The sequence below is a fragment of the Polyodon spathula genome, chromosome 19 (assembly GCF_017654505.1).
Source record: "Polyodon spathula isolate WHYD16114869_AA chromosome 19, ASM1765450v1, whole genome shotgun sequence".
Taxonomy (NCBI): domain Eukaryota; kingdom Metazoa; phylum Chordata; class Actinopteri; order Acipenseriformes; family Polyodontidae; genus Polyodon; species Polyodon spathula.
In genome coordinates this window covers 25,025,550-25,049,174 of record NC_054552.1, presented here as the reverse complement: position 1 = coordinate 25,049,174, position 23,625 = coordinate 25,025,550, and the positions used below count along the sequence as shown (strand labels likewise).

The 23,625-nt window shown below is 37.4% G+C and overlaps 1 protein-coding gene across 1 annotated transcript; it reads right to left on the bottom strand.

Annotated features, from left to right (window-relative positions):
* Window positions 1-55: 55 nt before the first annotated feature.
* On the bottom strand, window positions 56-18,019 carry LOC121294530 (ras-related protein Rab-8B-like). The gene is made up of 8 exons (XM_041218320.1): window positions 17,998-18,019; window positions 7,272-7,332; window positions 6,738-6,798; window positions 5,359-5,436; window positions 4,399-4,488; window positions 4,061-4,126; window positions 3,711-3,761; window positions 56-3,502 (listed from the first exon to the last, which is right to left on the bottom strand). Exons 1-8 carry the CDS (start codon window positions 18,017-18,019, stop codon window positions 3,410-3,412), a joined length of 522 nt encoding a protein of 173 aa, XP_041074254.1. The 3' UTR covers window positions 56-3,409.
* Between the last annotated feature and the right edge of the window lie 5,606 nt (window positions 18,020-23,625).

Sequence of the window (23,625 nt, the reverse complement as noted above, 5' to 3'; positions counted from 1 at the left end):
CAAAAAATGTAAAGTGTGATGTGTTTATAGATTATGGAAAAAATACATTACAAAGTACATTTCATAACACAATCTTTACTTGAGATGCACATTATTGGAGAAAAAAAAAATCCACACTTAACAAAACCAATTTTTTTTTTTTTCTTACGCAATATCAGTACACATTATGAACAGGTTTATGTGTTAAACACTTGGCAGGTCTTTAATTCTATTTATTTTCTGGAGCTTTCTGGAACGTCATGATAACAAGCTGCTAATAAATGCGCTTTAAAGAAAAAGGTTGAAACAGATCTCTTTGGAGGCAATAAGTCCTCTAGTGGAGTGCTTTTGTTGTTACATTAAATGTAACCTGGTCCCAAGTAAAACTGTAATTATACTAGCATTTAATGGTAAGGCCATTGGAACACACAGCTACAATCTTATCAATGGTCTATGCAAAATATAACTAAATGTTCTCAAGCTCACAGATTCCATAAATCAAATCCTTTACATGTGGTAAATGTTCACTACTGGCAGAATATTGTCCCACTACAGTTAACATGACCCATCATTTCCACTGGGTTGTACGACAGAAGGCCTGATTTGATAATGCAGTAAAACTGGAGTAGGCCTGTGTGATTCATCTAGGAAGGGGCTCAAGGTTCTACAAGCAAATCAGATCTCAGCAATTGTTGTGAAGTTTAAAGACGACACTGATATTTTACAAGGTGTCATTGCAATTGAACACCGTCAAGGATATTCTCCCACACCCTTGAAATAAAACACAAATATAATCATAAAGTTAAGAGAACTGATAAGTCATATACTCACGTGACAAAAACAAGGTACTGTTTCATTGGTTCCTACAGTCTACACAACAGCTGACACCTTCTCTGTCCTTTTCTGTGTTTCACGTTCACTTGTATTCAAAGACGCACCTTTTACTCAAGAAAACACTTGAGAAATAAAGTGCAGCCAATGAGACAATTAATACTGCTGCAAATGTTTCTTTTTTCTCTGTAAACAATACACAATAGTTGTATTAAATTTAAATTCTTTAAAAAAAAATGCACATAGGCGAATAAAACATATCCCCTGCTGTGCATAACTCGCATATATTTATTTAAAAAAAAGTATGATACAATTATCAATAACGCATTATTATTCAGCAATGCCATAGCTACAAGAATTTTAAGCATGCATTAAAGTGGTTTTCCTATGGTCGCACTTAAAATATATACACAATCTAGCATAATTAATTGTAAGAAATTAGCATTAATGTATAGATGCTCCATCTTGCTGCTGCTTCAAGAAGCACGTGTACAAATCTCTGCTCAACTAGACACTAACAACATAAGAACAGGTTCTAAAAGCAAGGCAATTTCCAGTGATCAGCTTAACAAAAAAAAAAAGACATTGAAATAACATAAAAAGTGTACTTGGACAACGAAGTACTAAAATTCTTAATTTAAAGAAAGAAAGAAACCCAATAATTAACGAACATAAAACAAAACAAACAAAAAAAAAAGGCTTAAAAAAATGACGTGGCAATATTGACGCCTTGGTTGAGCGACAAAAATACCCTTCAACAACACTGCTTTACATTCAACACTCAATTTAATCTGACTGCATGCAAGTTGTAACAGAACTGAGCAGACAGATTTACAAAGCAGGGAAGAAAAATGCCCTTGAACGGTAACGTTTCACTAAAGAGTTCTGGTGCTAGGGTGTACCACCATTCACCAAGATGCTCCTTTCTTGTGCTATTGCAGTAACAATCATTTGAACCAATTCCTGGGTTTATGTGACCAGACATGTGCTGTGGCACCTTGGGAATCTCGCCTCCACAAATATAGATGAATCTAAACATAACATTGCAATATGACAGTTCCCATGATTATACTGCCAACTGCATGTGTCAGTAACAACAGTAGTGAATGACTCACTTGGGCAAACTCACCAACTTGAAGATTGAGAGCTTAAATCTAAGGAAAGTATTTCTCTGCATTCAGCGGTTTAAAATAAGGGCATATTTTATTTTTCCACATTGCACTACATATAAAGAATACCCCACGAATGTGCATAGAGTGCTACAGTTATTTCACTCATGAGGATGCACTCACTCATAGAATAACTACAGTATTCTATGAACACGTATCTAGTCTATATAAACCCTGTGTATTTTAAACTTTCAAAAACTTTTACTATCTCAAAAAATGCATTACATTCTTACAGCTCACTCTGTAGCTCAGTCCTGTATGGATTAAATCACTTTTTAAAATAAATGTGAAACTGAATTAATCCACAAGAACAGCCTTCATTGTTGCCTGCTTTTCTTAATGTTTTATTACAACTGAACTAAGCACAGCTACCTGCCCTAAAACCAACCTTCAATTAAAACAAGTACAAATGGTGTGCAATTGGCTTTGGGCATATTAGAAAGAACATACCCAAGACTTCAAGTCAGTTTTAAAGTATTACCCCCATTGGTTATTAAATTAGGATGCAATACCCTGTTTGCCCAAATGTTACACATTGAGCAGTACAAAATATAGTAATGTGGGCCACTGGGCAATGCAACATCTATTAAATAGCCAGGTAAAAAAAAAGAAAAAAGTAGATCTTAGATGTTGTTATTTTTGCAACTGCTGTCTACAAAGCTGTAGTTCACAGGCTCAGTCAGCTTCAGTACAAGGGATTGATATGGATGCCAAGAGTTTGGAGTTTACTTAAAGTTGAGAATTACATGGCTCAGTGGACTTCTTACTGTGAACATCAAATACTCTCTTGCACTCCTGTGCTATACCTTCATTACCAAACTGTGGCTCTCTTCATGTTGTTTATTGGCTTGCTATTGTGATCAGCTCCAAAGCCATGTCCTTAAAAGGTGTTTTCTCGCCACAGTTTTCCTTCATGGTGAGCGTCTTGGTTTAAGACACATTTTGTTTCATAAATACACTAGAACACATATGTTTAGGAAAACACGGAACATCTTTCACAGAAAGGAAAATGCAGACAGGAACATACAGGGACACAGATACAGCATCAAATTACGCTGAAACAGGGCGCAAACTTCTTCCACGAGACTCGCAACCAATGTTCAAAGTTAAAACTACAGAAGCCGTTGTTCTAAAACAGACATACAATCCTGGTTACAAAAAGAAAGTTGTAATACAAAAACAAAAAAAGACATTTCCAAGAACGAGCCTCCACTTCTTATTGTAGATTCCCATGGTTTATGATACTAAGTGTTCAGTGGGATTTTGAACCTGTTATTGTTTCTTGCAATATTAATATGAGATTTTAGTTGCTGTAGTCTGCAGAATACATGGCTCTCAGCAGCAGCCAATGGAATTTCATTCTTAGGCCGAGCAATATTGTGCTTTCAAAGAATCAGTAAAGGTTGTTCTAGTCTATTGTAAGAAGTTCATCAGAGTAAAGTACATCGGAAGATGCTGCTCTTCTTTGATCGGCTCTCTGTTATTTTCACAGGACCTCCTCCACCTGATGCGCTGTTGTCATTCTATTAGGATAAAAAAGGAAATATTAAAACAAAGGCCTTAGATAAAAGCAATAAATAAAACATTATCAGAAAGCAGAAGTGGGCTTTGCTGCCTTAGCTATGATAACATTTTACAAAACTGCAAGCTAGCTGCATACTCTTTTAAATGACAAACCCAGTCCCTGACTTTTTAATATGAATATATTATTATCCTTCACAATACACTTGCCATTTTTCTGTTAAGTCTTGTCATGATGTCTCTTCCGAGTGTGTAGAATCCCTATGAAGAAAACACACAGTTAACAACACATCATGTAGTGCATTTTAAAACAAAACAAGGATATTCAACGAATGTTTCCAGCGACATAACCCTGGAGACAAGGCACGGTTCAGATGAGTTAAAACATCTGCAGCCAACAGCATGCAGGACAATTTGATTTTAATGACCACTTAAAATGTCAGAAAACACATAAAACACAGTGTATTATTCAGACAGTGAGATGTAATACTGATGGAATGTAAAGCAGAGCGAAGTAAAAATTGGGTGCGCTCAGTTTTGATGAGCACCACCTTTCTTACCTCTTCCACGTTTATGCTTGATTTGGCGCTCGTTTCCAAGAATTTAATCCCGTAATCTATTGCTAGCTGTAAAATACACAAAAGAACAATGCTTAGACAAAGTCAATTCCTTTTTGTACACGATAAAGAGAACCCATTTTCATTGACCTGGCCAGATGCAACGAACAAGACCCAGAATCCTCCAATCCCCATCCAAGAATGTCAGCAAAATGAGAAGACTTTCTTTAGATGCCCAGCAGTGGATATTAAATATAGTGAAATACTAGCACCAGAGATCAAACAAGCAGCAGCAGCCTGGCAAAAACACAACAATAAAGCAACACTTGAATTCGTCTTACCTTTTCTCCTCTTTCTTTTGACACTTGTCTTTTGTCGTTCATGTCGCACTTGTTACCCAGGATCATCCTCTCGACATCTGAAGATGCGTGCTGTCAGGGGGGGAACAATAAGAGATAACATGATTTTACTGCTCTGAGCAGCCTATTATATTCACAGTTTTTTAAATGTATTTTTATAATGTAAAAAATGTTAATGTTTTAAAGAATGAAGACGTTTATACAACTTATTTGGAATGCTTGTAAACAAATCAGAAAACCCATAACGAGAATCACATTTGAAACCATTTTGAATTTGATCATCTACACATACTGGTGTATAAATTACACACTGGATTAACATCTACATTTGCAATACAACAGTCCTAACAAATTTCTAATTTTACAGGCTTTGTTTGTCTTTGATAAAAATTACACACTACTGATAACTAAGGAAGCAATGCAACATATTGATACATTGTGTATCTCAGAACAAGGATTTGAATGCTCTCAATCAATGTGAAAAAGTCCACCGGTCCCCCAGGACTGAATAAAGCGCTACAACACTAAAGCTGTTAGTATTGCTTGAAACATACAGAACATTTCTGGACACAAACTTAATATCTGTATGTTACACGCTGAACCAGACTGCAGAGATCTTTATCTCGCTCCATCTTCCCTGAAACCTTGCAGTTACGGTTTCAGAGCTTCTGACAATGAAAATGAACTACCACACCATTTGAATGCAGCAGGTGGCAGCACACTGCACAATGGCACTGTGCTTGAACGGCTACATTTATTTTTTCTTTCTTGGTACCAACACCGGTATACCTTAATTATGTTAATGCCAGGACATTATAACATATATTATGTGTTTTAAATATATTATTATTATTATTATTATTATTATTAAATTTAGTATTATATTTTATTTTAGTCAGAGTTTAAATCTGATTGGAGTGCATTTACAATATAGTTACTCACCTCTTCAATATTCCTTATCCAGTTCTTTATGTTCTCAAAAGACTTCTCATTTGTGATGTCATAAACCAGCATGATGCCCTATAAAAACAAGGGAGATCATCACAGATGTATGATAAAATATGATAGGTACAGATTATCAAATCTTAACCCCATTTTTACAATGCAAATGATGCAAAGCATCATTAATTTTAATTTTAACAGCGTTTCAACAGCCAGATAGGTCAACAATTTTCATGACGTTTAATTGCATTTATTAATGGGGTTTGGAGAACAACCAAGATTTGGGTGACTGGCAAATATGAAGCCTGTAGTATGCTATTGTTTCTTCATGATGGATTGTTGAGAATGACAACCAGCAGCACTAACATATAAAAAAAAGGTTTAAATGTAGATTGTTTAGCTTTACACTAGATTATGTGTACTGAAACTCTCTGCTGGCTAAGAATGAAGCATGTGTGGCATAATCGAATGTGTTGTGATATCCATACAATCAATTTCATTAAAAACATTTTTTGCCAAAGTCCCTTCAACAATTGCCATGGTCTGGATTCACCCGGAGTGATCATCACTTCAAAAGTGCCCATTTACTGGCAAGAAATAGCTTTTAGCTAGGCTTTTGTCAAAAAACACAATTTGGTTGGATTCTGTAGATGTAATATAATTGACTTTAGCTGACTTAATACCCATTTTCAAGTCAAATCAGCAAACAAACTTTGAAATTTACTGATGCTACTTGTCAGCATTTTTTTTTTCTTTTTGCTTTTCCAATGGACCACATCTGAAAAATATAGGATAATCCCACTGTTCACAATGAGATGGACTGCAAATGAGTGTGTATGCAAAGACACTGTGAGCCACTCAATTAATGGGCAATGCCCTTGCCAAGGGGAACATAATTTCCAGTTGCAGTGTAGTGGATAGTAAGCAGTTTGTAGTATGAAGCCCCCAAACAAAGACCGCTGCAGACATCTGTTGTCAATATTTAGTCACTTCATAATCTCAGATTTCTTACACTCAAATCAACCTTTCAAGTGCCTGGGCTGTTCTTCCACCGTCTAACCCTCATGGGTTCAACTGTATGCATGTGCCAAGAGTTTGGTTGCAAATAATTGCAAGATCTGGTATCTCGCCAGAAGAATAATCCTTCCACAACTGCATTCAATTTTAAATAATGTTGAGACCTATGAAATAATCGCTGGCAATCATTAAGACAAGCATGACGTAATTAGAAAAAGAAAACTACTTTGTACACTCTGATGCATGATCTAAATCAGTTGTTTTCAACCATGGACCTGAAGTTAGTATCCCAAACAGTTATTTTGTTTCAACCAGTTCCCTTTTGGTCTAAATCTACGTTATGCTGCAAGTTCACCTCTTACCATGGCTCCTCTGTAGTATGCTGTTGTAATTGTTCTGAACCTCTCTTGTCCTGCTGTGTCCCTAAATAAGAGTTAAAGAAGTAAGAAATTGTGCATGTTTTACTAAACTTCTTTTAAAAACCTGTTTTTTTATTTTTTTTAAAAAAGGAACATACAGTAATAATTAGATATAAAAAAAAAAAAAAAAAATCTAATTAAAACATTAACAAAAGATGGGATTGCAAAGGTCATAATGTTTTTTAGGCACTGCAGTAGTACAGAAGAAGTTCAGATGCTGCCACTGCCCCAATTACAATCCAAAGGAATTACAAAGCACTTTAACTCAAGCAAGAAGCACCTGATTTGACATCAGGGGGGTTAGAACTAAAAGGAATGTCAACTCTGTTGTGTTGCTTTGAAAAACAAAGGGAATAAGCCCTCCCATTTCAATGTGTCTTTTCTTATGTCATTGATAATTGAAATAAGGATGGGATATTTCTATAAGAAAAAAGAAGCAAAAAAAAAAAAAAAAAAAGACATGACAGTTTTACTTACCAGATCTGAAGCTTAATTTTCTTTCCATCTAATTCTATCGTCCTGATTTTAAAATCAATTCCTGAAAATGAAAATAAAAATGAAGTTTAACATTAAAATTCTATTGATGGTTTGTGATTATACAAAAAAATAGCACCACTGTTTAAGTGCCAACAGTGCATGTTAGAAACAAACAAGAAATATATAAATGGGGGGCTCCCAAGTGGCACATCCAGTAAAAGCACTCCACGTGGAGTGCAGGATGTGCCCTATAGTCTAGGGATCACAGGTTCAAGTCCAGACTATATCACAGCCGACCGTGACCGGGAGTTCCTAGGGGGTGGCGCACAACTGGCCGAGCGCTGCCCAGGTAGGGAGGAGTTAGGTCAGCAGGGGAATCCGCACATCAGCGACTCCTGTGGCCAATAGGAGCAGTGAGCCAAGGATACAGATAATAACTGGGCACAATAAATTGGGGAGAAAACCGGGGTACAAAATGGGAGACAACTAAATTTAAAAAAAAAAATTATTAAAATGATAGCAGTATTTAGATCCACCTTTGTCAACTGAATAGAACCCATTGTGCCTACAACTGTGGCTCCTGGAGTTTATGGACTTGACTAAAGAAAATGATCTATCTATTCGATCAGTGGAAATGAACATTTCAAAAAGCTCAATTTCACATAAAAGAAAAAAATCTAGATGCAAAATATTTCAAGGGCTTGAAATCAAAGTTTTTTCTAAGGTACAGTAAAACTGGCAACAAGCCCAGTTGTTAAGGAAATTACAACATAATTTGATTTAGCTCAATATAAAATGCTTGGCGCACAACTGTGGAGATTATTGTGTAGAGGTCACGCAGCAATACAAGTAATATGTTAACCATATAAAGTAACAATGTGATGTCATTATGCTGGAATAAATATCCAGAAGACAACAACTTTTTGCTTACTGTGGTTAAAATATTTAACTGAAGCTTTATTGCTTAGCAACAGCCAAAAAGTAGAACATGTTCCAATAAAAAAGTATTACAAAATAATTTCAGCTTCTCAGTTCACAAAAAAAAAAAAAAAAGGTTCTAATTTAAGTCAAAGTCAATTCAAGGTAACATTCACCCAAAAGCAGTTCAGTTAAAAAATGATCAGCCAAGACCTTGAAGTCAAAAGGTCAAATGAAATTGATTTTCTCCCCTCACCCCAATTAAAGCTGAGTATTGAGTCAACAGTACAAGCATCATCTGATGAATTTCAGAATGGAGACTACACTTGTCAGCTCTTCAATTTATAACCTCAGACAAATTAGCAATCAGTAGGCTAGGCTAAGACACAGACTCATCAATCTTTTAGACACTGGTGGTTAAAGTCTGCAGATTCACATGCATTGCCTCCACATTTCAGCTGGACGCCTGCAAACTGCAGCATTGGTATGCATGACATATCAAGGTAAATCTTTTGTAGCACTATAGCAGGTATCCTTGGATGTCCAAACGCTTTGAGATCTAATTACACCTCAAATCATTGCAATGGTGGCTGAATTACATAAGGAGAAAAGGGTAAAATACATATAGCTCCAACTTTTTCAAAGAAATAATACAATGCAAAAGTATAGTCGAAAAGCAAAATTAATACAAGAAAATATTTTTAATGTCTCCTTTTCCTTCCCCAAGTATTTGACCAAATATAGTTGGATAAACCATGCAGACCTCACTCTCACAGAACAGTGCCTTACTTTGACGACAGCAAGTACGCAGATCATTTATGACTTGTGTTCAAAAGCTGGTTGTTGGGTGTTTTATTTTTTGTGTGTGTGATCATATCTTTTGTATCTAGTGCATCTCCAAGGATACAAAATAAACAACCTTAATGTGGTCCTGCTAGCAAAACATTTTAATCTACACAGGTTTCAATCAGCATAGCAGTACTACAGGAGGAGCTAGTCAGACCTTCTGATAATAGGCCACAGCAATAGTCATTATCTTCAAACTGCCTTACTAGCAGCAAATATTAGTATTTCTCAAGTCAAAGCTCTAATAAGATTTTTCTGCAGCTTATGCTTAGTATTTTACACCTGTCAGTATTCCTCTACCAAGATTCATGAACAGTGAACAAAGGCCAACTTGCTATCAAGATGTGACTCTGTCAGTCAGTCAAAATCTGAGGATCTCCCTCTAGTAAACCCCAGATCTTTATTAAGGACCATTTTGCTCAGTCCATTTGATAATTGCACACAGTAAATATGTTTGATGGTAGTGTTTTGCAAGAAAATGATTGCTTTTGTTTACCACACACTACTTTATAACTCTTGATCTGAATAAAATGCAATTTGAACTACATTGTTGGTTCAAGTACTTTTTAATAATCTGTAACATTTTATTTATTTCTCAACCATAAGTTTCAACACTATGAAAACATAACAAAAAAATCACCCTAAGATAACTAAATAGTTTCAAGGCATTATGCTGAAAAATAAAAAATAAAAAAACAGGTATGAGTTATAGAGTTGGGTTTGCTGTTTTCAGTGGAGCTATAGGTCCTAGACCTATATTTGGGGCCCCCATCCCACAGCATGTAGTTTCTAAGTAACCATAATTGTAAATTCATAACAAACAATACGTTAAACCACGTAAGAGGAAACCAATGAAGAGACAAAATTCATGTGTGCTAATATAAGATACTGAAAGGAAGTGGTCAAAGGGACACAACGTGACTACTGCACCACTTCCTGCATGGAGACAGCAAGGCTGCAGCAAAGGCTTGTGTATATGTGTGGAAGTGTGTGTGTGTTCAACTGTATACTTTTGTAGGAGTTAAACAGAGTTACAAATCAAGCAACACGTAGTTGGGGAGTCAGTTCATAATTACAAACTGCAGGGAGATTTCAAAGTTTCTCCATTAGCAACATTTGTAAATGATCATGATACATAATGATACTATATATTATTGTACCACTGCAAGATAATTCCATGGTTTTTTTTTTTTGGTTTGTTTGTTTCATAAGCCCTGTCAATGAAGATCCTTAACATCTCCACCAACAAAGGAAATGAGACAAGCACTGCTTTAGCTACAAAGGGAAACCTGCACCAGGGGCAGGAAACAGCCTTTCTCATTCTCCCTCAGTATATGAGGAAGTGATTGACAGCAGTTGATGCTAAGCAGCTGATACTTTTGATTATTAAAAAGGCTGGAGGAGCACAGAGCCCTCCCCAACAACACCAAACCAGCTGACACTCACACAACTGAGAAGTAGCCGGCAACAGAATCGTTTCTGTTCAGCTATTTACCACAGAAAATGCCTTATTCCTTCTTTCCAACATCAACATGGCAAAACGATTAAAGTTATGCAATGCAGCATCACCACTACATATGGTACATAATTTACACAGAACTAACAAAATCGTTCCAGTAAATCTTCCCATCACTTCATACATCTCATAATTATTCCAGTAAATCTTCCCATCACTTCATACATCTCACATTGCTCTGAATCACAGAAGCACACATTATGGTAAACTTGCATTCCAGAAACCACCACAGCAGGTCAATATCTTAGTTTGGTTTTGAAAAACAAATCTTTTCATCTCCTGAAATGTCTATATGCCTTAATGACCCTCCCGTTTTAACAAGGGACAGCGTTTTAAAATGATGAATCAGTTACTGAAGTTTGCACAATTAAGTGAAACAAGGATATGAGGAAAGCCTGTTGCTGTTTAAGACAGCACACCATTGTAATTACAAAACTGCTGTCATCATGTGGAAAAAATTAGCAGTGTCAAGATAACCAAACACTTCCTGTTTTACAGACAAGCTGCAGGGTATGCTGTGTAAATATTATGAGTTTTTTTAAACAAAAGACAATGACAAAAAATGAAATCGCAGCTAACAGGCAGGAAAAACACACAGCAATTCTGTGACCTACAGTACGGGTGGCAACTAAACCTACAAGACAATGGGACAAGCTCCAATGTCAAAAACCCAAAAGTTCACAAGTTTGTTTTTTTAAATATTCCCTTATAGGTTTTAATCAAAACACTGCACAGTAATGACTTTTCATGTTTGCATGAAAGCAGCTACATTCAAAGTTATACGTATATTTCTATTCTTTCAAGTACACTTAGGAGACGCCCAGGAGACAAACAATTAATTTCTCCGATAATTTAAAATATTTCTTCAATTTCATTGTTCTTGCTCTGGTTACCATGGCACCATAACAATAACTTATTGATTTAACTGAATTGATTCCTCCACTCAAAAGGCAAACAATCAAATCGTAGAGCAAAAGTCACCAAAGGGTACATTTTTTATGAATCTTTTCCAGCAATCTGAAATTATTCCATCTATTTTTTTTTTCATTTTGAAGGATGCTGGAGAAAGAAACAAAGCGGTCATGAAAGACATAGTTGATATATTACAGTAGTCCCTGCTTATAGGAACACCTCCTAAGAGAACATGACTTGTTCACAACTGATAAAGTACTGTTTTGTAACCCAACAACTCAAACTTAAATTCAAATGGTTTATTCAATCTTTTCAAATGTAACTTGTCATCACGAGCATGTCTTGAGGCACACTGACTGGTTTATTAAATCTTCCCAGAACAGAATAGTTTAACATACACTTGCCTCTTGCTTTTCTCTTATTCTAGTCACTTCATATGTTGATGCATATGCATCATGACAAGTAATAAATATTTATTTATTGATTCATATTGTCTCTGTCTTAAATAACACTTTGCTTACTTCCCAAGGGATGTTCTCTTAGCCGGAGACTACTCCATACCTTACATTGCAAGAAAAAAAATAGAGATCTAGAACAACTTGCTTGACGGCAGAGGACTATCTGAACACGATTTTTCATCTGAACACATCCTGTCATCTCAGTACTGAGAAAAAGACCAAACATGACAGTATTCTTACTGGAATTACTGACTGCTAACTAGCCTCCTTCCATTAAACCGAGGACTGTAGCTTCTTGTTTTACACTGTTAAAATAAAATCTGCACAAATGTATTTATATATTTAAAAAATTGTGAAGGATTAAAAAACAAGCAAACAGAAAAACCCACAAGTGGAAAGTCTACTCCTACCTGATTAAAAAGCACAGTTCTCATTCCAAGGCTGTAATCAAGTAATCAAGACCACTTGCTAGTATTGTTTTTCAAGCTGTCTAATCATGTAAGCCAACAATAGTCTGCCTAAGAACAGTTACAGTACAATAATAGGAGCTAAGGCCAGACCATACAAATGAGTGAGATTTGAATTATTTAGGAGTGAGATTTTGTATAACTGCTAAAATATTCTCAAAACCAGTGGGACTTCATTACCATGTCTGCAGTATTCTCGCACTGTTTTCCACTCTTGTTGCAAACAGACATCAGCACCCTAACAACACACCCTACCTGTTATTGGCCCAGGCTGTCTATAATTCCAATAAGATAAATGCATTTGTCATAGAGAACCTTTGCCAAGAACAAAAACCTACTGTACGTGACTGCTTTGTTCCTATCTATACTTCTCTCCAAGTTTCATGTGAGGTGACCACAAACAAAAGCCTTTTATCTTTGTGCTTTGCAGAGTCAAACATATTGGACTTAAAATATTTCTTTCCAGTTGACAAATTGTATGAAGAGTGGTGCCTAAGGTTAATGTAGTCCAATAACACCACATTTTCTTCAATGGACAAAGATGCAACAGAGTACATTACATGAAAACATTATTTTACTTCTGTTAATATTATTTGTGATATTAGTTATTAGCATTACAGTAGTATTAGATATAGCTTCCACAACTTAAAACAGTGTCTTGGTAGAAAAACAACAACCTTACAGTAATAAGTACAGACAAGCGTCTACGAGAAGTCCTTTGTCTACATTACAATACATAAAGATATTGTCTCTTCACAGCAAGCAGTTGCTGACATTAAGAAGGAACGGCTTGGCTGCTGCTCTCCTCAAATCTGTCAGCTTTTCTTTGCCCCTGTGGTAAGCAGCAAACAGCACAAATTCAAGCAACCGTTTCTTCTTTGTTTCCATAGCAAAATATCCACATTCTTACCATGGTATGATCGCTTGCTTGCTGTTGAGAACTCTCTGAATAACTAAATAAGTCTGTGCATGCAGCTCAGTTAGCTACACTGACAAATCATCTAAGCCTCTTACCTTTGTGGCGAGGATCCTATTCTAACAGACATGCGTTATCGTGCAAGTCTTGGGTTTTATGCTGTTTTTTCATGGATTGGCCATAACTTAACAAAATAATGATTGACCACAAGAGTCAGATAGAATTTGGCAACACTGGAAGACAAAAAATGCCTTAAACCAACAGTACTAAGCTGAATGTATTAAATAGTTTTGGACAGAACTGCATATATTTATCCTCACATCTGACCAAACATACTGAAAGCCATCTGTGGATAACTGCTTTTGGCAGGCACACTCATTAACCCTCCAAAGACTGATACCAAAGCATAGCCGCCAATCCCTTACATGGTGTAGATTTCAAAGTTCAACTTCTTTTTTAATCCAAATCCTTTAGAAATTGGCAGGGATGGGGTTAAATTCCCCTACCTGCCTGGGTTCACTGTGTTCAGGTGGCTGAAGGGTTAATTAGATGATTAGTTTAATTAACGATCAATCAGCACCCAGCCACCTGACATAAAAGGAGGCCCCTGCTTCTCATTTGGGACGAGGGAGCTGAGGAAGCAGGTTGGTGTTTTGTTTGTATGTTTGAAAGTTTGAATCCAGTGAAGGCATTTCCCAGCCTGGAAATTGTTATTTTTGCTTTTTGTCTTGCTTTATTTGTGTTTAAATCCCTTTATTTTGGCCCTTGTGCCTTTTCATTTTTGTGTTTATTTATAATAAAAGTTATTTTTTTGAACTACAGACTGTCTCTGGGCCTCTATCCACTCGCCAGTCTGCCACATTTGGTGTCAGCAGTGGGATAGCACCACCTAGAGGCTCAGAGCAGTATTTTTATTTTTTTGGGGATTATGGGAAAGAAGAGCAGACAGCGACAAAGGCAGGACAAGCAGCAGCTGAAGAAATGTAAGCTGCTGCAGCCACCGCTGGAGGACCCGGCCAGCCTCTTCCCCTGGTGTTCCTGGTGCGGGAAGGAGGACCATCGTTGGCGGTCCTGCCCAGATGTGCCACCGGCAAACTGGTGTGGCCGGTGTGAGGAGGACGGCCACAACTGGGCAGGATGCCCCTACAACCAGGCCCAGGAAGAGATGCAGTGTTCACCCCAGGCATCAGGGGCCACCCCACTACCTCCAGCACCACCACCTTCACCACCGTCCCAGGAGATCTGGGACTGGCTGATGCACCCTGAGGCAGACCTCATCCACGATCTCCATAGTTATCAACATGCTGTGGCGTCGAGATGGGGAGAGGTGGGAACAGTGGGAGGAACAACACCACCCAGCGTCCTTCCCAGAGGTTGCCCTCATGGTGGTTAATTAGCTGGCAGTAGACATGGGAGATGCCCCGGTCACTCCAATAAAGAGGGGTGAGCCGCCTTCCCGGGAGCCAGAGAGGGGTGAGGAGGAGCCGTCGCCCCCAGAGCCAGAGAGGGGTGAGGAGGAGCCGTCGCCCCCAGAGGCAGAGAGGGGTGAGGGGGAGCCGTCGCCCCCAGAGCCAGAGAGGGGTGAGGAGCTGCCGCCGCTCCCAGAGCCAGAGAGGAGGGAGGAGCCGCCGCTCCCACAGCCAGAGAAGAGGGAGGAGCCGCCGCTCCCAGAGAGGGGTGAGGAGCCGCCGCCGCTCTCAGAGATCGCCTGGGGTTGCCTGCTGCTCCGCATCGCTTGGGAAGTTGGCCGATTGCGGCCGGTGTACGTTGTACATGGGGGGGAGGTGTGTGGCAGAGCACAGCTCTGCCCTTTCGAAATTGGCAGGGATGGGGTTAAATTCCCCTACCTGCCTGGGTTCATTGTGTTCAGGTGGCTGGGGTTGATTAGATGATTAGTTTAACAATCAATCAGCGCCCAGCCACCTGACATAAAAGGAGGCCCCTGCTTCTCATTTGGGGAGAGGGCGCTGAGGAAGCAGGTTGGTGTTTTGTTTGTATGTTTGAAAGTTTGAATCCAGTGAAGGCATTTCCCAGCCTGGAAATTGTTATTTTTGCTTTTTGTCTTGCTTTATTTGTGTTTAAATCCCTTTATTTTAGCCCTTGTGCCCTTTCATTTTTGTGTTTATTTATAATAAAATAGTTATTTTTTTGAATTACAGACTGTCTCTGGGCCTCTATCCACTCGCCAGCCTGCCACACCAAACTCTTAAACCTGTTAAAAACAGTCTCTGGAGATCAGTGAACTGAAGAAATAATGTTTATTGGCAGTCACCGCAAGTTCACATATTTTAGTATAGTCAAACTTTTAATGCTTTCAATCAGGAAGGTACAGAAATTGGGCATTTACGTGTGAAGCTAGCAAACAAAGTGCCAGATGTTCCCAGCAAGAGGATTTACATGATTAGGAACCCCAACAACAAAATATTCTCAAAATGGATTCACTTATACTACTAGTCTATTGGTGCATACTTATAGAAATATTGAAGTGCTTTATTCATAAACAGTCAATCATGCAATATTCATGCAATATTTTATTACTAAAATAATATGTGGTACTTCGTAATTAAAGTAAACAAATATTTTGAAAATAAGCATTTATTAGTGTCTTTTGTCTAATTGACAGGCTTCAGACTTTGACCAAGTTTCAAGGTATAGGGCAACATTTGCTCAGTTTTATGGACTATTGTCAAAAATACATTTCCGGCTGAGCAAACATTAGATTTCCGAACTTGAGCTTTGATTTTAGTTTCAAAGGTCAGTGTTGTTGGTCTGTTGTTGGATGTGTAAGTACCAAGTCTGAAGTATTATCATTGGGATTGAATTGATTAGGAAAGTATTTGAAAACATGAGTTCTTAATAGTCGCATTTAAAATGTTTATACAAAAACAAATATGGACAGTGCATGATGATCCACATTCCTGAACTACTGTATACAGACACTCAGCCAAAATACTGCTCAGCAAGTCAGTGGGGGATCAACTTATTCTTTCAAATAGATTAGAATGGCTTTTAACCTATATTATATTTCCATACCAAAACTAACATATAATTTTTAGACAAGGACAAAACTAAAAAAAACAACTGTTTATAGTCTGAGTTTGTCCTGGTGCTCGTTTCCCGATAACAGAAGTACTTGGAGCTCACAATTATTGTCACGATGACAGTGACAGTGCAGCTCGTTTGGGACGTTCACGTGCATCGTTAGACTTTGAAGAGCTTCTTCAGGGCTTTGTTGGGAAAGACATTTGAAACTAATTTATGGAGCAGCCTATATAAAAATGACAGTTTTCTTGTAAATCAAACAAAAAATGCATTGAAAATGCAGGCAGAAGTAGTAAAAAAAAATAAAATGTGATTGATAGAGAGATTGATATATATATATATATATATATATATATATATATATATATATATATATATATATATATCCAAAATTAGGTAAAAAAAAAAAAAAAATGTAATTAATGAAATAGAAATAAAGGATATATTTTTCTGTAAGCTAAAAAATAATGGAACGAATAAAAAAAAAGAAGAAATTGTATTTAAAGTAAAAGCTTCAAACACTGGTCTGCTAGATGGCAAAGAGGCTCACAAGAAATGGCAGGATTTTGCTTGTGAAAGTTTGCTGTAACAAGCAAAATACGAGGGCATCTGTGGTGTTGATGACGATTCAAAGCAACTATCCTCTGAACAGCAGCCCTTGCTACGTTCTGTCTGCACTGTGCACTGCAACCTCCACGAGCATGTCAGGATCACGCCAGATGACTTGAAAGTAGTAGTTCAAGAATGACTGGAGTTATGATGGTGTTCGGAAAACAGTTTGCAAATGTTGCACTTACAACAGTCTTACAATGTGGTTAGGTTAAAGTTGCTTTTGGGAAACAGGCCCCTGATCAATCAAACTCTAGAATTGGTCCATCTGTTTTAAAGGTGTAGTGTAGCAACAAAATGAGCTCATTTAATTTCAAATAAAGGCACAGGAATGTAGAAAGAAGCCAAAGGACTAGAAATAAAGTGGAACTGGAAATGGTGCAAATTTACTAACTTTTTTTTCCAGCCAGAGGCTCAAACCAGATTTAAAAGTAATATATGTTTGTCACTGTCAAAAACAATCAAGGACTGGAAATTTATTCTGTTAAATTTAACTGTTCACTTGTGTCGCAAATTGCATAGCAGATAAAGTCGAAACAGCATCCTCTAAAGGGAATTTTATATCAAATCAAAGCATTTTGTAAGTCAGGTAAAAGGGCTGTGCAGTGAAAAGGAAAACTTCCACTGGACACCACCTGTAGTGGAACTTGATTGATAAACACAGCTGTATACCAACTACAAAGACACTATGTTAAAGTGTGTGGTCTGAATTACATAGAAAATACTTTCTCCAAAGAGTTTCCATATCAACCATTTCATGATCTAAAAATATAAAATTGTAAGCTGAGCTTGCTAAAGATATTAGCAGTTTTAAAAGCAGCAATGGGGCTTGATAATATTCCAGTGTGTCTTTCTATTGGCAAGAATTCAAAGTTAGTTATTCATAATCAAATGTCTGAGCATTAGGCTATACTGCAGCCCGATTAACACAACATTCATAGGCTAATTGGAGGCAGACAACAAAGGCAGTGGTAATTTCTTTTCAAGGATAAGGATCTTTACACCAAACATGTACTGTACTCATCACCTGCAGCTGCATTACCAAGATAGTCTGGGGCAGGCATGGTTGACCAATAAACAGTATTACATCAATCATTTTTAAATAAATCATTTATTTTTCAGGCGACCTCCACTGCAGTTGGGAGGAAACAGAATAGGCCAAACAGTGGGGGTTTGATTATTACAAACACAGAGACTGTGTATCTGGAAAATTGCATCTACAAAGCTATTTGAGCAAGAAAATGTAAAGAAAAAAGGGCAGATGAAATTGTAAACAATTGAAGTCTTACAGACAATCTTGTCAGCCTTTCTATACATCTTATTACCCATAGAAATGAAGGATACTTGTGAAAAAAAGGTCTTTCCAGGTCACTGGAAGAGAGTAGGCAGTTCAGTGGTAAAACTGTACAACCGAGTCGGGCCAAGCCAGCCCTGTGCAACTTTTTTTTACAACTGCAGAGCCCAAGCCATGCAAATGACATCACACGCAATGAACGTGTTGAGTTGCATGCAGTATTAAGAGGCGTTCTACTTGAGTTGAGAATGGCAGATCCAGAGGGCTTCATTGTGTTTTTCTTCATTTTCGTTCTTCATATATTACTGAATACAACTGATTACAGGACGATTACGCAAATGGAGAAAAATGCTTCTCGGCGAGCGCAGTGATTTGAATCCGACGAGCAAGATACTCCTCCGACTTGCTTCACACCATGTTGTTCGCCATCCTCGAGTGTACTGACTGATGCAACGTAATGATGAAAACCATTAACCCCCAGCCTCTGGACCTACTTGACTCACAGCCAGATTCAGATGTGATGTGAGGTCAGAGTTTCACATTCCTCTAATGAAAAAATATATTAAAGTTGAAATATATTCATTAGGTAGGCTTACACCACAGAACACTTTACATGAATTATAGGACACAGAATTCTTTCAAAGATGACAAGAAGACATGCGGATCCATCTGCAATTGGACAAGGTCACAGTTCAGCTGCTAGCATGTAATTTTGTATAATCCTCATATTTCCACAGCAGTATGCAGTAACTTACAATTTTCTATTCTGCCCCACTATGACGTTTTAATCTCGGTCCCACCTGGAAATCCAACCAACCAATCACTACTTTATAAACCACGTATAACAAATCAACTGATCGTTGTCATGGAATTGTAAAAATTTCTCGAGATGTCAGATGTCTTCCTGTGCACAGAACACAAGCTAAAGTTCTAAATGTTAAAAAAAACAATACTATGTTCTTTGGTACAATCTTCATTTGTGATTGATATGAAGTTAATGTCATGTGTATAATGTCTCTTATAATAAAGTACATCATTTTGCACAGTTTGAGCAGCCAGCTCCGCTTTGCGGTGCTTTTGCTCTAAACTGCATGAGATGGCAACTCTAATATAATAACATACACCTTACACACAACATATAACTGACAGTGCAAGCTAACTGCCAACATACATGCATGTTTTGGGGCTGTATGTTATTAGTTAGGTATTGTAGGCTATAATATGCAATGTTTAGTGATGCAATCATTATCGCAAGTCGGTTGTTGCTTTACAGAACAAACTTTTCCAGCGACAGCTACACAGAACAACCAGTTGCTCTTTCATAACCAGTCTCCCATTCATACAGCAGTCGCCTACACAGTGTTAATACAGAGGTTCAGTTGCATGGTTCAGAAAGAAAACAATACAGCTACCCACTTGGAAAGGCAAGGTATTTTCATAAACAGTGTGGGACTAAAATGAACAAGGTGCATCATTAACACACACATCCGCCGCAAAAGAAATAACTCACCCATTACATCTGGGTCATTCCACGGGGTTGCTTGTCTGCAATGTGTCTGCAACAGTGCTCTGGACTATCAGGGATGGAAATAAGACTCCCATTGCACAACAGTTTGATCCATTACTGTTTTTATTATGAGTTTAATAAGACAAACCTGAGCTTGTTACCTACAGGCTAATCAATCTCATTGTAAAACCTGGAGTTCTGTTGAAAATCATTGATTTTTGGTTATCAGAATTGTGTGTCAAGAAGCACAACAATTAAGCAAAAGTTAATCTTTAAATCTTTAAATGTTGCCACCCACTAAAAATATTGGTTCAGATTGGAGAATGTGGTTTACAGCCATAAAACACTTTCCTGTCATTGTAACTTTGTTACAATAGACCTGAAATAGCCCAAGCTTTTTTGATGCATCCCAGAGATCAGGATTCTTACAGCCTGGATTGCAAATTATTCTACGTGTACGAGTGTTTCAAAGTGTATTAACCGCCCATATTTCAACTGCTTGTGATGTCAAATGATAGCAGGCTGAGCAGAATTTCACCTTTTGGCTAATTTGAATTGTCCGAATTTGTTTTTTTAAACATAAAAAAGCTTTGTATATATTTTAAAGTAGGATCACTAGAAAGCATGATGGCACTTTTTAATTTTTTTTTAGTTGCATCTACAGACTATATAAGGAATCCTGACATTTACAGAAAACGTATAAAAAGGTTCAAGGCTCTTGATCTATTAAAATAGTATTTTTGTATTTTCAGTCTTTACCTTACAGGGGTGTTCCAAGGTTACATTGTCAAAGACAAGACACTTTGCAGAAATGTATTGCTGTACCGGCATGCAGTGTATCAGAATACTTCCTTTTGTTCCCTAATAACACCATTCCAGAATAACTAAAAAGCAAATCACATATGCTTCATTAAACCATTTCAGGTTAAGGGACAATATACAGATTTAGGTGTGAATCAATCCACAGGATGTCTGGCAAATATCTCTCTTAGGTAATAATGAGCAGGTGCTCTGTAACAGAGGTACAGTATGTGTTCTTCAACACTGTTTCAGGGAAGAGGGTTTCCTTACTTTGCTTAGCGCTTATCTTATAATGTACACCCTGTATGTGTCATGGGTGGGATTTCCTCTGTACACAATTCCCTAACAGATTCCATATGACTTTTCATTTCTTAGAAATAAGCTGCAACAACTTTAAAAAGCTGACTAAGATGAAGCACTTGGAGGTAAAGCAATTTGCCCCTGGTCACAAAGTCATCAGCTTTACTTCGGTGTACAGCCAGAACTCTGTTACCCAGGCCTCTTCTCCAGTCAACACTCAAAACTCTGGACAGCTGAAGCAGTATGAGCTGCTTCGGATTTTAAAAGAAGACTGCTCCCTGCAGAGCAGACAACTGAAATTACCCTCATCTCTGCTGTAGGCATTTATATCATTGCAACAGAATACATACACCCCATTGCGTCAAGAACTGAGCCTGAATTTACAGATTGACATTGTTTCATCACCAAGTCACATGCAGTTAATTTAAGCAACGCTAATGCAAATCGAGCCAATTCAGTGGATTTCAGTTTCGAGTTAACAAGTAAAAGGAGGCAAATACGATATGCTTGTTCTTTTGAAATATTATACTGTAAAGGGATATCTTGTGAGTTTGCAAAAGCCTATTCTAAATAGCTACAGGTCCCATGCCCCTATCAATGAAGCCACCTGACTGGCTGCTACATTGAGGTTAAAGTTGTATTGACTGGATGTGTGACCTGGTATGTGCTAGTCTGGAAATGTCTCTTCAGGCTGTTCAAAGAGCAAACAGGACTGATAAGCTAAAGTAATAAAATGAACAAATACCCACAGCAATCCAGACATTCCACTCTTAACCCATCAGGCCTCTTTAACCCCAGCACACTGGTACTTTCACACTTCCATTGAAAGCACTTGCAAAGATGAGCTTAGCTTTTAACCTAGGAGCCCATGTCTGAACCTGGAAGACTTGGAACCACTGGCTGACAGACTGCTAAAATACTGAAACAGGCCAAGCTTACTTTGAACAACCCACGAATAACAACCTCTGAATTCACAACTCATCACACTGCAGTACGGAGTTGCTCTGGAAATGTGCAAGGTCTGACAGGAGCAAAATGTAGGCGACTAACATGAAGAAATAGGACAACAGTGGTGCCCAATAGAAGAAATAAATTCAACTTCAAGTTAAATCTGCTCAGAGAAAACATTTCAGTATCCTCCTTTAAGACAAGATATACAGCAAAACCATTGGTGCAGATATAACAAGACAGACACAGAAATCCCCACAGAACTAAAAACCTTGATGTATCAGTGTTTTAAAGACATATGTGGGTTAACTACCACTGTTTCTTCCAGGGTTCTCCTGAGACCTTTTCAGCCAATCCTCCTATCTTGCAGATGCTACTGTGCCTTTAACAATAAGGGCTGATTTCGCTTCAAGCAAACTGTTCTTAAGTGAAAAACCACATGACAGCTGTTTTACGTCTTGACACAACATTTAACCAATCAGAGAGTTAAAGGGGCGGGTTTTCTGTGTTAAGCTCTTTGAGATGCTAAAACGTTAAAAATGACTTAAAAAAATTACTTTCAAAGCAATAACAGCGATAATGAATGCAGCCGGTCAAAATAAACCTCTGATCGGCACAATCCACGGCCTAATACTAAATTTGCGCTGGCTATTTTATTAAAAAAATATTAAGATTATTTTTGCGTATTCACATTCAGTCCATTTCTTTGTCGTCTTGTTGTACTGTGAATTTACATATAGTACATAATAGCTATACGTATGCACCAAAAAAAAAAATTCTATTACTTTTGTTGTGATATCGTAACAATATGTACCCAGGTGCTTGTGAGAGATATTGGGGGTTCATATATACAGGCTGTACGCCTTAATAAAAAAACGTCGTGACGGGATATCAGCTGAACATTGGTAGCTGACACACAAATGTTATTAAGTGCAGCAGTGCTGGATTATTACACTTCAATTACATGCAACAGTTATGACGGTGACCAAACACGTGGGAGTACTGTTGTGTAAAATAAATAAATAAATAAATAAATAAAAAATAATATAACTAAAAAAAAATTGCATTAAAACAATGTGGAACAGCGAAAAATAAAAATAGACGTGTATGCCCTGAAAACTTAACATAAAGAAAACAAATCAAATGAGACAATAAGCTCAATAACTAAGCTAGAAAGGAAGTGAAAAGGTTACCGGTTTTTTGTGAACTCCACTAACCCTGCGTTATCTCTCCCCAGTCAAATCGCAGAGTGCCTAAATAAGCACGGCCATAATAAAAAGCAGAAATGAAAATGAAAATGTACAACATAAAAAGTGCAACCAGATATAGTCAAGGAAAGACAACACATTATTCAAATTTTTTGTCGTATTTTATATTAGAGGTAAGACAAGTTTATTTTTCGGTTAAAAGTGCTCCCGGCTATAATTTTCTGTGGCCCCGCTGTACAGAATTCCTGGGGAGAACCTTGCTTCCTTGTCAAGAAAGGAGTAAAGAGCTGTACCTTGAGATATAATATTTTAGAAGTTGAATTAAACAGTGATAACAGGTCAGTGAAAAGTCGACTGAAGAAAATTGAGAGTAAGAGTAATCAGATTTGCTTTAAAAGCAATTAGACAGTGTATAAATGGTTCCTTAAACTGAAAGGCCAAATTAGAGAATGCAAGTAAAATTAGGAAAACCCTTATATGAATTGCATCACATACATTTTAAAATGCTTGTAATGATACTATGACCAATTATCACACAGTTCTATTATTAAAGTGCTATTTATATGGTAAAATGTGTACTGCAAGTCTTGTTCAATATATGAACATTAAGTT

Bases quoted from the DNA above. Each gene is read 5' to 3' on its own strand.
- LOC121294530 (XM_041218320.1), bottom strand. From the start codon at position 18,019: ATGCCTGCCCCAGACTATCTTG. The intron at 3,762-4,060 runs GTAAGAAAGGTG...TTTTCTTCATAG, and splicing joins CAAGCATAAACGTGGAAGAG to GGATTCTACACACTCGGAAG. The intron at 3,503-3,710 runs GCAAGTGTATTG...TTATCCTAATAG, and splicing joins CAAGACTTAACAGAAAAATG to AATGACAACAGCGCATCAGG.